The sequence below is a fragment of the Calypte anna genome, chromosome 5A (assembly GCF_003957555.1).
Source record: "Calypte anna isolate BGI_N300 chromosome 5A, bCalAnn1_v1.p, whole genome shotgun sequence".
Classification (NCBI taxonomy): domain Eukaryota; kingdom Metazoa; phylum Chordata; class Aves; order Apodiformes; family Trochilidae; genus Calypte; species Calypte anna.
Window position 1 is genome coordinate 5065098 of NC_044251.1, and position 19072 is coordinate 5084169.

Sequence of the window (19072 nt, forward strand, 5' to 3'; positions counted from 1 at the left end):
CCCATCGGAACCCGCACCCAACCCCCGCGACAGCGGGGCCGGGGCTGTCCGCACGCTGCTTTCTGGGATTCGTAGGCAGCCTCAGCCTCGGCTGCCGCGGCTCCTGGGATGGCGCCTGCGCCCCGGGAGCGGAGGGCGTTGTGCGCCTGCGCACGGGTGTGGGCTGGAGGCTGAGGGGCGGGGGGAGGTGGGCGGCAAGGGCCGGGTCGGGGTCGGCGGGCGGGGCGAGGTGTTAAGAATCGGTGCGGCCTCTGTTTCTGCCACAGTGGGGCTGGGCGGCCAGAGAGGGGTGCGCGTAGGGGGCGGCTGCGGCACTGCCGTCCCTGTTCGGCTGCGTAACTTTCCCCGGCGCGGAGCGTGGCCCTTCGGTTCCCCTGAGGCCCAGCGGCGGCGATGGGTTCCCGGGCATCGACACTGTTGCGGGACGAAGAGATCGAGGAGATCAAGAAGGAGACGGGCTGTGAGTGCGGGGCCGTGAGGCGAGGTGGGCCCGGGAATACTGTGGGGACTGGGGACCCGTCCCCGGAGCCGCCTCGGCCAGCCCGCCGCCTCCTATCCCCTCACGGCTGCGCGCAGAGCCGTGCCCGGGGCCCCGGCCGGCCCTGCCCGACGCGGGGAGGCGAGCGCGACTGCGGCGTTCCCGGCCCGGTCTCAGCTGGCTCCGGGGTGGGAACCCCAGTCTCCAGCGACCGGGGGCGGATATGTCTCGTAGGCCCGAGGAAACCGGGAAACGCCTCTTGGTTCTGCTGATCGCCGCGCAGTACCCTGCTCAGTTCCCTCTGGCTTGGGGCGGGCAGCAGCCGTCGGTTGTAAATAGAGCTGCGGGGGTGCTGGGGCTGCTGGGGGGGTGCTGGGGGGGGGGGGGGAGCTGCGGGGCTGCTGGGGCTGTCCCAAACGTGACAGGGGCAGCTGCGGGGCTGTTCCAAACGTGACAGGGGCAGCTGCGGGGCTGGTGTTTGCTTGGCGCACTCGAAGGCGAAAGCTGTCGCCCGGGCAGCCGCTGTCTGTGAGTCCCTTCGGCTCCTGGCTGTGCCCGTGTTGCGGGGGAGACCCCGCGTGGGGAGCGTTGCTGTTGTGGCTTTAGGAGGCGAACGCAGCAGCAGCGAGGTGGGAGTGGGAAGCAGTGCGCTGGGTATCCGCGATGTTGCATTCGGTCAGAGGCAACTCGTTGGATTTTGAAAGAGTTGTCTGTGCTGCAGTTTCTCTCCAGAAGCCGTTTTTAGCTCGAAAAAGCTGTTATTATATAGTATAGTAATTTTTTTTTCCAAACGTTCTTTCACAGGCCGTCACTAAAGTCTTGAGAGTATTCAGAATGAATGCTGAGTGGTATTCAAACATAACAGAGGCAATGTAACTTTTGAAAGTTGGCTGTGCTGACTAGTAGCAGTTGGAAGAGCATTATTCAAGATGCATATAGCTACTTTAGCCTACAGCATTTGATCCAGTTGTTTACCATAAACATAAAGTACCTTAGAAAAGGTAAAACTTGGTGGTGTTAATTTGGCTGATAGAATGGTTGCCTATGTGAGAATTCCAGCAAATACTGCATGATAATAAATGGAGGGTGCCTTAACTAGTTGGAGAGGGCTTGTCATAATGTCAGGGGTATTCCTTTGCTGTTTGCTTCCCCTAAGCAGCAAACAAGGTTGTGTTAGATCACATTTTTCCCTGCTTTTGCTTATGTGTTCTTGTTACATCGAAACATTTTCATCAGTTTTCTTTCTAATAGAAATGGTATCACATGTTTTGTTTAGTTGATAGGGTGTTTTATGCGTCAGAAAAAAATAAGTGGCTGCAGAAAAGAAGTGGAAGAAAAAGAAAACAATACTGGCTAGCATCATGGACAGCTGAGTGAGCTAACATAGTTTTCCATGATCCTTTTTCCATCTGTCAAGGGAACCTTCTACAGAAAGGCTATAATAAACAAATGGGAACGTCAAAGTCTACTTTTCCATCAAGAACTAGATGGTTTTATTTTGTGCTTTTTACTTCTTTTTAATCACAAATGTCATAGAGTAAACATAGTCTCAACTCATTTATAAAGATGCTTTAGAAACCAAACCTCCAATCTGGAATTTTCTTCCAAAAGGCTTTACTTTTTTCCCCATGCCAGCATTTGATTTATTGTCAGTGGTGTTTTATTCCTGGAATTTTACCTAAATGACAGTTAAATAAATGCCACTAAGATGGCTATATGGAAATCCTAATCAATAAGGCCACTCAGCTCTAGTTAATTTCTAGGAATAGGTGGAAGATTTTTTCCAAGCTCTTAGCACTGTTACACACTTCCTTTACTTGCAAATATTTATGCAAGGTACAAGGTGGAGAAAAAAAACCAACCCAGGATGGTGGTTTATCTGGAACAAAGTTCACAGGGAGAGTTTTAAATTAGTGTTACTGAATAGAGTACTCTTGTGGTTTGTTAGAAACTTGATGCTGATGATACTCTACCTACTAAAGAGCTTGAAAAAGGGACTTTGTAGATGTGGAACAATTTGGCAATAGTAGATGTCCAGCTTGAACTGATGTTCTGGTGAGTGTTCCTAAGGATTATTTTTTCCTACTGTCAAACATGATTTCTGCAGTTTATGTGAGATGGCTCAGAACTGGTCAGAGCACTTAATTCAGTTGGATTCAAATGTGAAAATACTCAACTTTTGTCTTGTTCAGTTTTATTTTGTACAAAACTGCACAGCTAGTAATACTAGTGTGAGTGATAACCCATATGTTCATGTTCTTTAGCTGAGCAGATTAAAAATCTTTTAGGGAACTTGAGGTACAGACTTTCAAAAACCCTACAGTGACAATCTCTTAGATGATATCTAAGTTTGTGTTAAAGTTGCTTACTTTCCATTTAAACATTTTGAAATTTGAGTTTGAAAAAAACTTCAAGTAGTCCTAATTGCTTTTGTATTTTAGTAACAATGTTAAGAGACAGATTAGAAGTCCAAGATGTTGCTTGTCTGCATTCTGTTGAAAGGTTTTGGGGAGCCATTGGAATGTAACAGTATTGAAACCATTTGTTTTACACTCCTTGTTCCCATGCTTTGAAGCAGTCTACCTAAGGATTAATAATAAACTAATGCTCATACCAGAGTTTAAAAAATAAGTTAGTGGTAACAAGTAATGGCTTTTTTGATTAATATTTATATATTTTCTAAGTATATAAATACACATTTGTGAGTTTAACAGACATAAAATTGATGGTGCTCCTATTTTTCAGGTCTTGATTTAAATTTTTAGAAGACCTTTAGTAGGGTAGCAGTACAGATAAAATAGTGTTTCAGCTAGCTTTAAGCCTTAACCTTTGATTTGAAGAATTAGCCATAAATTCCAGATCTTGTTTCTGGCTCTCCTATGATGGTCAGGGAATGTCAAATTATTTATTTTCCATGACAAGACTCTGAAAAGTGCCTAGTGATGGAGCTTCTGAGGGGGATGACAGCCAAAAAGGAAATTATGAGAGAATACAGTGTTGGACCTGAATTATCTTCCTTTCTCATAGAGCCATTAAATGCTTTTTGTCTAGTATGATGGTAACAAACACACCTTCTGTCAATAGCTGTGTGCTATTTATCACATACTAGCTGTCACAGAGATGTTCCAAAAATTGAGTTGTTGACATTACTTTCAGAAAGGTAGCTGAGTAGAATTTCTTATCCTGTTTCTCATGAGTAGTGGAAGTACAGGGCATCTTATTGGAGATACAACTCCAGGCTGTCCTTTTTTCATTAATCAGATGTTGTTATTGCATATAATTTCTAAAACATTAACTCAGAACTACAAAAATTCAGTGTCTTTAAAATTCTTGTGCCTGCTTTCTGTTGTGTGCTGCTTAAGTTAAAATTGAACAAGCTGCCTGGTCTGATTGTAGAGAAGTTGCCTTAGGTGGAACTGAGCAAACTGCCCAACCCTGTGCAAAGAATGAAAGTTGGGAGGAGACAAGGGAAAAAAAAAAAACCAAAAAACCAAAATAACCCAGAACAGTTGCTGGCAGGTCATCCTAAAGGAGGGAGCAGTTGAACCTAAACAAATAGCCTGGAGAAAGAACAAACCTGAAAAAAAATAAAAAATGCCTTGGTTTCACAGATGAGACAATTGCTGTGCAACCTGTTCCCAAGTAAGTTTAAACAAGTAAGAAAAGCATTGTATGTGTGCTGGTGAAAGTTTTTAAAACAATTGAATCTGAAAAATAGCACTGAGTCCTAGTTTAACATTGTAGAAAGTCAGACTTCTACTAAGTAAATATTAACATACAGTTGTCTTAATTCATGTACTTATTAACTTCATCTGAAGAGGATCTAAAAAGCCAAGATCCTTGCTTTGTGTCCTAACTTGCTCCTGAACTTCCTTAGCAATAGACTTTTTAATTTTTAACTTGGTGTCCTGGGAGCCTGGAAATTACTTTAGTGAACCCCCCAATGAAGAATGTGTTTAGATTCAGGCAGTCCTGTAAATGAAGAAAAGTGATAAGGTGTCAAGTTTTTCTGGCTGCTTTCCAGATGTAGAGGAACAGAGTACACTTTCCATCTTTAGATGGAAAAAAAACCAGGAGCAGAGATAAGCAAAAGAGAAGGAAAGATACAACAGCAGAGGGCTGCTATGTCACAAATGAAGAGGTCATAATCAAGGCTGTGCCAGATTAATTCTATCCGTAAAGGACTTAAAGGATTGGTTACAGTGGAACTGTGAATCAAATATTTTTTCTTTCCAATTGGCATTTACTGAATCAGAACACCAAAGAGTGTTAGAGACCAAAAACATAAATAGGTAGAAGGCCAAGTTAAGGCAGCCTTTTGAAGAATGGGCTTATTTGTGGATTCTTGAATACTAAGATGCAATTTACAGCTCATGAAGTCCCTAAAGTGCTGATTGACATGTGCTTCCAATGTAACTTGTTTTGTGCATTTTTTTTTTTAATACAGCTTGTGGCAACAGTCCCTGGGTGTTATGAGGTCTGCTTCTCTGAGGAGTCTTTGACATGCTAATTTGTGTTTATTCTTTCTTTTTCATTTCAGTCTCCCACAGTCAAATCACCCGCCTGTACAGTCGCTTCACCAGCCTAGACAAAGGAGAAAATGGGACTCTTAGGTGGGTTTTGTCTCTAGTTTGGCTGTCCTTACATTGTCACACATGTGTAATATTTGTGCTATTGCAAGATGCCTACATGTTTAACTCATATCAGTGAGGTTACTGAAATGGATACCTTCATACCTGCTGTCTACATGGACATTAAAGTTTATTGTCTTTTATGACAATAAACAATTTTCAAGATAAATCTGATTATTGAACTGAGGTCTTCTTAACACCCATTGTCCCTACTGTAGTGCTGAAGATTTGTAGCTGTTAATACAAGACAGGTCAGACACAGTATTCAGGGTCTTACAACAAATGTTCAGCAAACGTTAAACCACTTTTTTACATTGTTGTTTCTTACCATTCTTTATATATTGATTCCCATAATTATTACAAGAGTGGTTCCATTATGTTGTCTTAATTCTGGCTTTCATAACAAAACTGGCATTTATATTTTTGGAAGTAGTGTCTTTTAACACTGCTTTGATCTGCAAGCCCTTTACTATTCTTAACATTGCACATCCTGTTGAGTGACTGTGTCTGTTAGTATGCTCAAAAATAAATGGGAAGAGCTTGGAACCAAGTCACTGGCTAAACAGGTACACATTCTATTCAATAAAGTAGTACTGAAGGATATTCCAAGACTTTCTAAGTGTATGTCTTCTGCCTACAATTTGAAAACTACAGAAGTGAACTGATTTCTTATAGCTTAATTAATTAAGTAGACGCTTCAACTCTAGCTGCAAAAGTTATTTCACTTTGATGGAATGAGTCTGCTGGAAAGAGTATTCTTATCTGAAAGGTGAACTCTAATGGGATGATTGCCTGTTAAAATGTCTCTCTCAGCTTTGTTCTCTAGCCTTCTCCACTCTGGTTATTGTATTGTGTGTTGGTATTGGTTTGCTCTTTATTTACTAAAGTAGTTATGCATTCTGATCTATATTAAATTGCTTCTTACTATTCTTTTGATGTTGCTAATAGATTGCATTACTATTATGGAAATATTTGACAAATAAGAGCTGTCTTTGCACCAGGGATACAATTTTGGGACAGTGTAGGTGGTCTAAGGTGATGTTATCAGTGAAGGTCTGTTGCTTTTCTGTGTTGATGCTGGTACCACTTTGAAAACTTTCCAAGCAAAACAAAAAAAGGAATCTGATCAGTTTTCAGGTATTTTATTTCCCATTTACCATATAGCCACATATGCCAGAACCAGTGAACAGAGAAGCTGAAGAGAATGTAGGAGAAAGTAGGAAAGGTACCCAGTTGCAGCATAGTATGTGGGGTATGGCTGAGATGGAGTTAATTTTTGTCATGGCAGCTCCATCCCAATCAAACATAGGTTCAGAGGTCACCTGCAGTTTTGTATATGATCTTGCAAAACCAGTTTGTAGGATGCACTATGAGCCTACAAAAGCTAGACCTACTTATGAACCAACCTAACTATAAAGCTAGAATCACTGCTTAGAAGATAAGGTGACAAATTGGAAGATACTCTGTCTTTGGCAGTAGTGCTGGTTTACTACAGTTTCCTTTCCTGTAGGAATTCTGCAGTTCCTTCTTGTGCCACAAATTGCTGACTTCTCAGTTACATTTAAATAATTGGTTTTGGAGTTGTACTTTAAACAGGACTACTGAGTGATGATTTTTGGTTAAAAATACTCTGCCTCCCCTTTTGGGTTGTGTAGATATTTTTAAGCTCCCTGACTCAAGTGAGTTTGACTGTGGCTGTACTGTAAATATCTGGACTTGCATAGCTGAAGAGATGACAAAATGGATTGTGGGTGTGGAAACAATTGGCTTGGGATGGGCAGAACTTCCTAAGCCCATTCTGTCACTGAAGCTAATGTATCATATAAACTGTACCATTGGCTAATTGGCAATTGTGACATACAGATGAGCTGATGATACTGTGTCTAAGATGAATACTATTTATGTCTCAAAATTAAACCATTGGTAAGAAAAGCATGAACAGCCTCTTCAAACTTTGTGCATTTTAATCTTCACTGATGGAAAAAAATAAAATGTTGGCTGCCAGACTAGTCTAGCACAATTTGAACCTAGCACACTCTTCCTCAAACCTCCCTCCAACTTTAAATTTGCCTTTTGGGTCCTTATAGTTTCAAAGTGATTGTACTCAGTTTGCTTAAGAGAAGTAGTTAATTAAATATGCTATGAATGTCTGTTGCACAATGCTTTGTTTCATTGTGTTCATTATGGATGGGGAATTTGAATTTCATTGTTGATAATTACATGGTACTTGGGAAAGGAAGTTTATTTGGAAAGTTCCAGCAGCTGTGCAGACTGTGATCCATGCAGTCTTGGCTCTTGGCCTCTAAGCCCATTCCCAAACGTGGCTGACATGGAGTCACATTCCAATTTTGAAACCTTGACTGGCACCCACAATATGTGGAAACCATTAATTTAAATAATGGGAAAACTACATCCGGAAAAAAAGGAGGGGGAAGTAAGAACTACAGCTTGGAAGGTCATAATTGTTGGTTTCTGAAATACTGATCAAGGAGAACTTAGTACTTTGAGACAAGCAAGATGAAGTTACTCCCACCAAAGATTTAGGGAGGCACCTCTTCTGTTAATTTCCTGTGAGCAAGAACTGTTCCCATAAGGACACTTGGACCTTTGACTTGCAAATCAGACATGACAGAAATTGCTGATGTGACCAATCAGGAAAACAAGTGTTAAGAAGTTCTTTATGGCATGAAATAAATCTTTAAATGTGACCCACCCTTCTGAACAAGGGAAAAAGCTGTGTTGTCCTCATATGTGTATTAAAAATGGGCAGGGTAAAGAGCACTTTATACAGAAGATCTAGTAACTGCTGATTAATTATGATGCTTAGAGAAGTCTGGTAGTTCATTTTGGAACTTTAATCAAAAGCTGAAATCTTAATCAGATGTTTCTATCTAGTGTATCTATGAGCAGTTTCAAAGTACTTTCTTTTTTACAGTTACATAAATGAGATGTAAGAGATGGATACTGATGAAGACAAGACTTCATATGCCTTGGTTTAGGGTTTTAAATCTAATCCTTATCCTCTAAATGACTTTAAAAGTGTAGAAAAATGTTAGATTTTTTCTTAGCTTCACTTTTCCAAAGCAGAATGACTTAGCTCCCTCAGTCTTGCACCATCTTAATGAAACCAGCTTGTAAAAGCCAGGACAAAACTGTTCCTTTGAAAGTTCTCAGTCACCTTTCATTTCAATATTGTTACCTGCTGAGCTGCAAAAACAAAAGCTTGATAGCCTTGGATGGCCATAGCTAGCTCTCAGCTGGGAAATCTGAAACATACTTGTTCTACCTACATCCTAACTGTAAGTCAGGAGGAAACCAGTGTGAATGTTTCCTCTTTCTATTCTTGTGTAAGCTGTGTCCTCCCTGTTGAGGGTACAATACTCTGCTACTATCTAGAGGAAAAAGAAGGATGAACAACCAGAAATAATGGAACTAAAAAAAAAGTATCTATAAGGTTTTTACAGCCTTTTGGGTGAGGTAGAGCTGCCTTTACAGGAGGAATCTGCTGTTTTCCTTAAAGGGTATAGTCATGCTTAGAAATACTTAGAATCTGCAAATTCCTTACTACAAAGTAATTAAAAGTGTGACTGCACTGGCATATATATTAAATGGTTGGCCTGCATAATGATTACATGCAGCTAAAGGTAAGCATGGAAGTTAGGTTCCAGGAAATATGTGTTAAAAGAACTTTGTTGCTATGACAATGAACACAGAAGTAGAGGGCATCAGATTTCCTGTAAGCACCAGCTTCAGCCAGGTGAAGCTGGTCCCTAATGAGTCCATGAAGCCTTAGGTTATAAAGTGGAGAATAACTTACCTCATACATTCATTTACTTTTATGGCTCTTACAGCAATTTCAATTATAACACTCACTCAGTAATGGGCTCTTAATAAGCAAAAATGGTCTACTCCAATTCTGATAATGACAGGACAAATAGATTTGAAACCTGGAGAGTTACTTGTGGTTAATTGTTAATCTGTTAGGAACCAGAGCTGCTGGACAATGAAATAGAGCAAATTGAGGCTCAATACTTAGTAGTAGTGATACACAAAATGTCTGAAATTATGACTTTTCACTAAATGGAAGAGAAGGCACTTGCTGCTTTTAGGTTGTGAATGTAACCATTGACACTGAAGTCCTGTTGTTAAAATATTGTTACTAGGACATAGGCTTTCCACATCAATGCCTCTCTGAAATCACTGATGTGCACTTTGCCCTTCAACTATAGCTTAAAGTGCAGCAGTCCTGAAGGGTCTGTTAACAAGTGTAACACAGATGTTAACTTTGCCTATTAAAAATAATTCAGACTTGGTCAGAGAAGTTTACCAGGACAGCCTAAAATATGGGCAGGTTGCTCTGTTAGAAGGTCCATCAGCCAATTTCTTTTTCTCCTCTGTCTTTAAAATGCCAGTATAATTAAGAGATCTCAAAATCTGTGTTTACTCTGCCAGATTTTTGGTGTCATGGCATCATAAATCAAACCTTGTTGTAATTTTCAAAAGCAGCAAACATGTAGTAACTAAATTTGAGAATTTGACCCAACCTTCAAGAACATCAAGACTGCATTTGACTTGAAGGAAATTGCCAATAGTTCTGGAGACTGGCCAGGAAATGTCAAGTTATACATCCGGACAGAATTTTTTATTTTTTTTTTTTTACAGCTTTATCCTACTGCTGTTATTTTTGCAATTTAAAACCTTATTGATTTTGGAGAATATCTTGTACTAACTGATAAATTGTTGTGTTGTGTTGTAGTGTGGAAAAAAACAAACAAAACCACCCAAAGAAAAGAAAAACCCCAAAGCCCCAAACCTGTTGACCAAAGTGTTCACTAGGACAGACTTGGTGTGTCTGCTTCTGTTCACACTAAGATTATCCCACCGTCCTCTTGGTGACATTTTCTTAAAGAAAAATTATTAGTGCACCTCTAATAATAGAATGAACCCTGTGTTCATGTTTCACTGACCTGAAATGCATTTACATCAGTGCAGCTCGTGTCTTCCAGATCAGAAAAAGCTCTAACAGGTTAAGTATAAGCTGTGCTTAAAATATACCTGTGTGCATAAAATCATGAGCAGAAAGAATGCCTGGCAAGAACACTGAGTATTTGCAATATACTGGTGAAGTTACCTCTAGTTTACAGGGTTCTGTCATAGTCTAACTTTGCTACTGAAATATAGAAGTGCTGCTTGATTTAAGATAGAATAATCTGAAATTTGGCATTTACATTAATACATGAAGTTGCTATATAAACAAACAAAAAAAAATATTAAAATATGCAGATAATCTATGGTATGTTTGGAGGAGTATGGTATTGTGCCAGAATCTGCAGTGGAGTAGTCTGGAAAAATCCTACCAACTCAGGTGATTCCATACCAAAATATTTTTTTTTTAAATCCTGCTTTCATTTTGAAGTCATATTTACCTTCAAATCCATTTCAGAAGCTTACCTTAAACTGCAAGCTAGTCAGCATCATTACAGGAAGGTTTCTAGCACAATGTTATCCCAGGAGAACTGCTATTTACATGATAAATGAACACTGCTAATCTGTAATGTGATACAGGCTTGGCACTGTCTTCTCTTTGCTCTGTGCCATTAGTCATAGAGAAAACATGTTTTAAAGAATTATATTTTGAAAACCACCAAGTGTCTTGCTGCAGAAGTAGAACACAATGAATCTTTTACTGTGATTTCCTTTTAAGCAACTTTTTCTCTTTTAGTTTCAACTTTATGCAGACTGTGTTCTTGTTTTACTTAGCCGTGAGGACTTCCAGCGTATTCCAGAGCTGGCCATCAATCCACTGGGAGACAGAATTATCAATGCCTTCTTTCCAGAGGGGTGAGTTTCAACAGACTGTATTTGTGACCAGACACAAAATTTGTAGTTCTTCAGCAGTTTTGATAGGAGTGCAGTGCTAATAATTAAAGCACAACATTGGAATTTACTAATAATTGAACAGCTCAGACTTGTGAAATGTTTTTCCTCAGCACGTTTTAATTCTGAAATGAGAAATACTTCACAGCCTTACAAGAGTTTTGTGTATTTTATTCATTCACAAATTTGGGCTTCTTGTCACAGTTTCCACTCTTCTTGCTATGCTGCTGGATACTGCTAATGAAAGTCAAGGTCATTTATGGGCTTCAGTTCACAAAGTGAACTTGTCACAATACCATTTTTTCCTAAGTAGTACTGCAGTTAACTAATTCAGTCATTTTTCACCTTTCAACCTGTAAATGTACCATTGCTATAAGATCAGCTTTGTTTTTAGTTTTTGATAACATTTAAGACATAGCTTAATGCAATTCTAACAGAAATTCAAAGAGATTATCAAATTCATGGTACTGTCTTAATTCATTATACCTCTCTATAGACTGTTCTATGGAATCTGCTGCTGTTCTTGAACACATTTTTCATTACTGATTGATGAAGACCAGATTTTCTAATGAAGTCATAATATCAGCATTCCCTGATGGTTTCCTGATTATTATTATTATTAAAGCAGGAGTCCTGGAAAGTACTTAAACTGCTGGTTCTCACAGAAACTCTAGAGAAAGAAGTTATCTGTCAGGGAGCAGTGAGTGATGGCTGCCCCACAAGCCAGGAAACAAGGGTAACAGCAAAGCTGGCAGAGGCAATGTACTTGCTGAGAGAAGGGCACAGCACCTGAACCAGAAAAGCAGAGCAGGTCCAGTGAGCCAACAGTCCAGTGGTTTCCAGAAAAGTTGACAGTAGTGAAACAAATCTGAAGTCAGTCCAGGGAATCAAGGTCCAGATCAGCATTAAACATTGGCAGACTTGGGCATAGCTGCAGGATAGCTCAGGTGAGAGCTTGAGCTTAAATGGAGCTTGCAGGTAAGGAGAGGGGAGCCCTCAACAACACTTCTCGGAGTTTCTTTTATCACACATCATGCTGCACAACAGCATCATCCCAGGCTGCAACTGCAATGCATGACAGCCGAGTTTAAGCAGCAGCAGCCAAACCCTGGGGAGGTAGGAGTGGAAGAGTTTGTGTGGTGCTGGTGGTTTAGACATTCATTTTCTTTACTGAAATAAAACTTGGAGAAGTGTACTGTGTCCAGTTCTGGGCCCCTCAGTTCAGGAAGGAGATTGAGGTGCTGGAGCGGGTCCAAAGGAGGGCAACCAGGCTGGTGAAGGGACTCGAGCACAGACCCTGTGAGGAGAGGCTGAGGGAGCTGGGGGTGTTCAGTCTGGAGAAGAGGAGGCTCAGGGGAGACCTCATCACTCTCTACAACTCCCTGAAGGGAGGTTGGAGCCAGGGGGGGTTTGGGCTCTTTTCCCAGGCAACTCTCAGCAAGACAAGAGGGCAGGGTGTCAAGTTGTGCCAGGGGAGGTTTAGGTTGGATATTAAAAAGAATTTCTTTACGGAGAGGGTGATCAGCCATTGGAATGGGCTGCCCAGGGAAGCAGTGGATTCTCCGTGTCTGGAGATATTCCAAAAGAGACTGGATGTGGCACTCAGTGCCATGGGCTGGGAACCACGGGGGGAGTGGATCAAGGGTTGGACTTGATGATCTCTGAGGTCCCTTCCAACCCAGCCCATTCTATGATTCTATTCTCTGACCTGCTGAAATACTTCTGCAGAGAGGACCAGGTGAATTTCCGTGGATTCATGAGGACACTGGCCCACTTCCGACCCATAGAAGATAATGAAAAGAGCAAAGACCAGAATGGACCAGAACCTCTGAACAGCCGAAGTAACAAGCTCCACTGTAAGAAATGGGAACCTCCCTATGGAAGCAATTGTTTTCCTTTCTTCATTTTTCTGGAAAAGGAGTGGAGAGGCTTGGGGTCTTCCATTATAGTAATTCCCTGTGAAATGATACTCTCTCTATTAACTGATTTTTTTTTTTTTAATTAACTTGCAAGCTTTACCTGTTCAAAATGTCAACAATTGACCCATTCTTGTATTGGAATTTGGTGGAATTGATTGAATCTTGAGTAATATACATGCTTTTTGAAATGTTTTCATAACAGAAAGGCTTCATAATGGTATGCATCTAAAGTTATTTCATATTTAGAAGCCATATCCTGTACATGAATGTGCTTTCCTGGTTCTGTATCCAGTCTTCCATATAATCTACTGCTTTTTTCTCACCTCCAGCTGAGTACTTTCTTGCATATTTCAGTATCTGTCAACAATATGAGCAGAATGCTCTTGCTTGCTAATCAAAGTTGGCAGCAGTCCTCAGAGCATTTAAAATTTCTGTCATATCTCATCCAGAATATAGTTGAAGAGAAGTCTAATGAAGGGTACTCTAAAAATGATTGCTCTGAAGTCAAAGGATTTAATGCATCTTAATGGTATTTATAGTCCCATGACTCAGGGCCTTGCAGAAATACCTTTGCATGTAGAGTGCTTCTGAAAGCACTCCAGTAAGATTTTTCCACTTCTTAGGAATAATGTTGTTCTAGTATGTGGTAATAACACTTTATGGAACTGAACATTAATTTTATGCTGAATTAAAATTCTAATATAATTGTCATATATATATGTATATGTATAATGTACATATATATTAATATATAAAATTTATGTATTATCACCTACTATTTATTATTTCTTAATATAAATGTACTGTTATGGATAAAAATAATGGCACTTAAATTAAGCTGCTCATTCTTTTCTTTCCCACAGTTGCTTTTCGGTTATATGACCTTGATAAAGATGACAAGATCTCCAGGGATGAGCTTCTTCAGGTAAATACCACAGGGCTGCTTTGAATTACTCCATTGATTTTTCTCTGTGATTTCCCACCCGTTTAGAATAAAGAGGAGAGTTCTGTCAGTCTTCTCAAAAGAACTCTTGGAGGAATTTGGTGGCTTATTGTTTATTTCCTTTAAAGCCTTAGATATGGTATGAGACTTCAGTTTCATGCAGTAGCCCAGGATGTTCTAGCAGTCTGGGAAGATTGAAGTTTAAACCAGAGCATTAGGCTAAGCAGATCCTACTGGAAACAGTACAGAAGCATCCAACAAATACAATTAGCCCCTTAAAAACTACCTTCTAAAGCTTTCAAAGGTGCATGTAAGAGGACTTCAAAGGGACAATCCCTGAGGTGGATTGTTTGTCTGACCATCTCAGTAGAATAAAACGTCCTAAAACTGCAGCAAACATAATCAAAGTTCATCAGTGTTGCATGGCTTGACCCAGGAGTAATTGCATATTACTAATCCTGGGAAGTAGACATGGTAATTTGTGGTTCCTGATGTAGGATATGGGTTTGCTTTTGACTGAAATTGCCCTCTTCTATCTGCACAGAAAATACTTTACTAACTGTAGAGAGTAATGGGAGTCATAATTTGACCATATATTATAAGATTCCGGTAGGCAACTATATCAAGCAACAAATATTCAATCAAATGTTATGTTTTGGGGAAAAAAATAGACAAAAAGTGTTGAAACAAAATGTGCTCACTCCTAATTCCAAAAACTCTCTCATACTTCTATTTCTTCCTGCTGCATAGGGAAAAGGTAAGATTCTGTGCCAAAGTTGGCTACAAAAGGAAGCTGGCTTTGCTGAAAGCCTTAATGGAAAAATAGAAGTCTGTCTAGAAATGACTTACACTGAAATCCTTCAGGGTTGTTCTCATGTGGTTTTATTTTGACTATCTACACAAGAAAAACAGCACTAAGAATACTTCTGTTCCTGTTTCAGTAATGATTATTTTCCTTTTCAAGGAAAATAAAATCTGGGGACTTCTGTGTGTTACAGGTATTACGGATGATGGTTGGTGTAAACATTTCAGATGAGCAGCTGGGCAGCATTGCTGACAGGACAATCCAGGAAGCTGATCAAGATGGGGATAGTGCCATTTCCTTTGCAGAGTTTGTAAAGGTTGGTAAACCACATTTTTAATGACTAAATGGAATTTCTCAGTAGTGGACAAGTAATTCAGACTTAAATGCAAATGCTAGCAGCTAGGAAGTTGTTCACATAGTCTGTCCTGCCTGCATTTGGGCAAAGGAAACCTGCTAGCTTTTTCTTCCCTTTGTCAGGACTTTTCCTTTTTTTTTTTTTTTCACACTGCCAAGGTACTAATATAATTAGTCTGTACATTTCTTTATATTGTCACATAAGATGCAGCACTGCATAAACTTCAGAAGTTTCATTTTTTTCTTTTGCAAATGCTTCTTTCTACACAAGTAGCCTGACTAGCACAGTTACAACAGAGTAATTCTTCTGCTATCATTGCTCTAATCAGTTTTCACTCAGAGATTAGATCCATTAGCAACACAGCTAATACCAGTATTCATATTCCTACCATTAGTCCTTTGAATTACATCTTTTGTTAGTAAGAAACCTTGTATGTACAGTAACTTATGTAGCTGTTTCTGAATTTTATTGCAGGTTTTAGAGAAGGTGGATGTGGAGCAGAAAATGAGCATTCGGTTTCTTCACTGATGGATGGAGAACCTTTTCCTTTATACCCCCACTATCTAATGAATAGAACTTTGTTTTATCCTTTGCACCTTCCCACAGAGCATTGCTGCTGGTGTGTATACAATGCATCTCCAACTCCTCCCTGATTTGTTCTAACAATGTGAACATTCCCTGTGCATCAGGAACAAAGGGAAATGGCTGCCATGCAACTTTGAAAGGAGCATTTTTTTATAAATCTTTTCCTTCCATTTTTTTTACCCTTCCACCCTTGTCTCCTTCTGCACTGCTGTTTCAGCAAAAATGTTTCTCCTTATGTACTGATGTTTAATCTACAAACTGATTCTTCTGAGCTCTGAATCTGAGAGTGGAAAAGTGGAATGTGCCACAGAAAGCACCCTCTGAAACACCCTGGAGACAAGCATCTACTCAAATACTAGGTGCAATATAAATGATTCACTTTTGTTTCCAGTAGAAGCACCAGATTACAGCTGCCTCTTTTATTTTCCCATTTGGCTCTTTACATGCAGATTTGTTTCTTCCCTGCTTCCAAATCTGCCTTTTACTGAAGGACTTCTCAATTTCTATGGCTTCATTATAAAACTGAACACGTGATGATAGTCTAGAGTACTTTAAAGTACTGTGAATATATTTTATTCTTTGGGATGAATAGGAGAATCTGAGGAGGAGACAGGCCCTGTTGACCTCAAAAGGAATAGGAATTCTGCACTGCCACAACAGTAGCAGATGCAGGAAGTTATTTTGAGTAGCTTGCAGACTTCGTAGCTGGTGGACCATGAAGCACCTTCTCCGTGTTGCTTTGCTCTAGGATCCCTCCTCTCATCAGAGTGGCTTTAGCACCTCTGCAAGTGCAAACCTGTTTACTGGTGTACATAATGCAAGAAAACTAGTCATGCCAAAATCTGGATTTGTAGTTTTGTCACTGCCTCCTGGTAATAGTGTCATGAAACATAATACTGAATGTTAAGGTTCTTTTCCAATCACAGTGGCCTGGAAAATCAGTAATTATTTACATTTTCCAGTGTGGAAGTCCTGGTCTGTTAGATTTGTGTTGAGGATGGTAGCTATATTTATGAAAGCTCTGGCATAAGAATACAATTTGAGGAAGTATGTATTATCCTGCATATTTCAGAATTTATTTCTGCAGAAATCTCTTTGCAAGTGTAAGATGATTAATGCCATTAATATAATGGTGATAAGTTCAAGACATCAAAATTATTGAAGGTTCAACAGTAACATAATTTTCTGTGGCAAATGAGCTCATCTAGTTCAGCTGGAGGTCTAGGAGGTCCTTCCCAATACAACCAAAAAAACCCTAGGAGCTTCTTTATTGAAGAATCAGTGTTTTAACTGCTTCTCTATGTCATGTGTTAACATTTCTCTAAATACCAGTCTCAAACTACCCTCAAATGTGCATTTCCTTTTTTCCTTAGTTCCTTTAATTATCACTTGTGTTCAAGAACAACATGGAAGTTTCTGAAGGATTTTTTTAACCTGTTTTAAATTAAGGAATTGCAGAGTGAAATGTTGCACTTTGTTTTGCAGAGTGCAGCACAACTCCAGAAAGAAATGTAAATTAAAAACTTCTACTCTGCAGGAGAAAGAAACATGGTAGTTTTATGACCATGTCATGTAAAATAGGACTGTAACAATGTTAACAGATTGAAAAGTAAAAAAGTGTGTGTAGGTTTTGTGATTTGCTTAAAAGTAGGTGTTGCTCTCCTGGCTATATAGTTGTAACCTACAGTTGTGCCTTACTGTCCCAGTGAGACTGGATATTGTATTTATCAATCCGTAAATAAACCCTCCACTGTATAAAATCCCCAATCTTTTCCTGTGTGGTAATTGACAACCCTTTAATGACTCAGAGTTAAATACCAGTAGAATGGTACTAGCAGGCCTTATAGATGAGGTTGGTTTTGGGGTTTTTTTGTTTGCTTTTTTTGTAACTGAGCTTGTTTTCAGAGTATTAATAACCCTTAATAATCTTAAATTCTGCTGGAAAGAGTGGAGGGAAGTAGTGCAAAACTGAGCTTCAGAAGCATGGCATGCAGCCATAATACTCTTAAGATGTGAATCCCATAACATGAGCTTTACACTTCTCCATGGTTCCAAAGTAGGCTCTTCTTTCTCCCTTGCCACAATCTTGTAGTGTTGTTCTAATTAAAAGGTGTATCATACCAGTGCTAGTTTGTGATGCATGTCCATATATAAGCCCCCACCTTAGAAATTAAGATGAATCCTCACCTTAGATGAACACAAATACTCTAATAGGTGCACTGCAAAAGCCCCTCAGAACCAAAACAGAAACCCAACCCTCCTGCCATACACAACTCCCCCTCCCACCCTATCAAAATCCAGCTTTGCTGTTAGCTGCATAATTCACAAGTCACCAAGTATCTTAGTGTTCTGAAATCTACATATTTAATGTGTAATTTAAGAGTTCTATAGAGGTGAGGTCTTAAATTTATGTTAAATAGTTCAAAACTAATCTGTATAGGAATAGCTAGATCACCACAGAAGTATCTTTAGAATACCTGATTGCTTGTAGAAATTAAATCTCAAGTGTTCTTGAGAACAGAAGTCATCTGTGAGGGTTGAAGTCTGGAAGAGGGATAAGATTATCAGAACAAAGGCAGAACTGCTTAATCTTTATCTTTGGAAAAAGCAGTACAAGGAATAGGTATTTAGGTGCAGATGAGCTGTTTTCCAGTTTTGGCAAACAGGGAGTAAAGTTTTTCAGATCTGCAGACTCAGTTGTGGTAAATTGAGACTCTCTGGATGGTTGGCAGCAGAAATCTATGGTTGCAAGTACTTTTCAGTAACTTATTTTATGAAGACTCCAGGAGTGGGGAAAAAATTGATAGCTAATCCATACTGAAAGGTGGCAAGTTGACTTTAATAGCTATAGGTCCATTTACTTGGCATCATGTCTGGGCAAAATAAAAGAAGCCTAATACAGGATTTGACTTGTGAAGACCAAGAGTAAAAATGTTAAGTTTCTGTAACTTGACAGCAGAAAATGACTTGAAGTCTCTGCTCTTGGTTCTTTGAAACTACAGCTTTGGTTGTAAATATCGTGTGGATAGTGTTTTTTTAAATTGGCAAATTGTTTCATTTAAGCTGACAAACTACATTAGAACACTACATAGTAGAAAAATATGCATTAAGTGGATTAAGATTTCCACCAAAAGGGTTTGTAGTAGCTGTCTTATGAATCACTGTTAAACGGGGGTGTTTTTCGAGACTTTTCTGAATGGGTAAGTGCTCCTCCTCAAGCTGTTCAGTACATTCACCCATCAGCTTGAAGTGTAAAATTACCAGTGCTAAAAAAAAAAATTTTTTTTTTTTTTTTTTTTGCAGATGGCACAAAAATTGCCAGAAGGAATAAAAGCAGTCATTCAGAGCAATCAGGATCACTTGACGCCGGTTCCGCCGGGATTTGGCGGACACAGGCGGCTGGCACCGGGGCGGTGGCGCTGAGGCGCTGCTGCAGCGCTGAAATGGAGGATGGGGAGCGGCAGCTGCACCCCGGCCGG

The 19072-nt window shown here is 39.7% G+C and overlaps 1 protein-coding gene across 1 annotated transcript; it reads left to right on the forward strand.

Annotated features, from left to right (window-relative positions):
• Nucleotides 1-99: 99 nt before the first annotated feature.
• Nucleotides 100-17357, forward strand: CHP1 (calcineurin like EF-hand protein 1). The gene is made up of 7 exons (XM_030452259.1): nt 100-460; nt 5019-5091; nt 10870-10950; nt 12715-12842; nt 13769-13830; nt 14847-14969; nt 15483-17357. Exons 1-7 carry the CDS (start codon nt 394-396, stop codon nt 15534-15536), a joined length of 588 nt encoding a protein of 195 aa, XP_030308119.1. The 5' UTR covers nt 100-393; the 3' UTR covers nt 15537-17357.
• The last annotated feature ends 1715 nt before the right edge of the window (nt 17358-19072 follow it).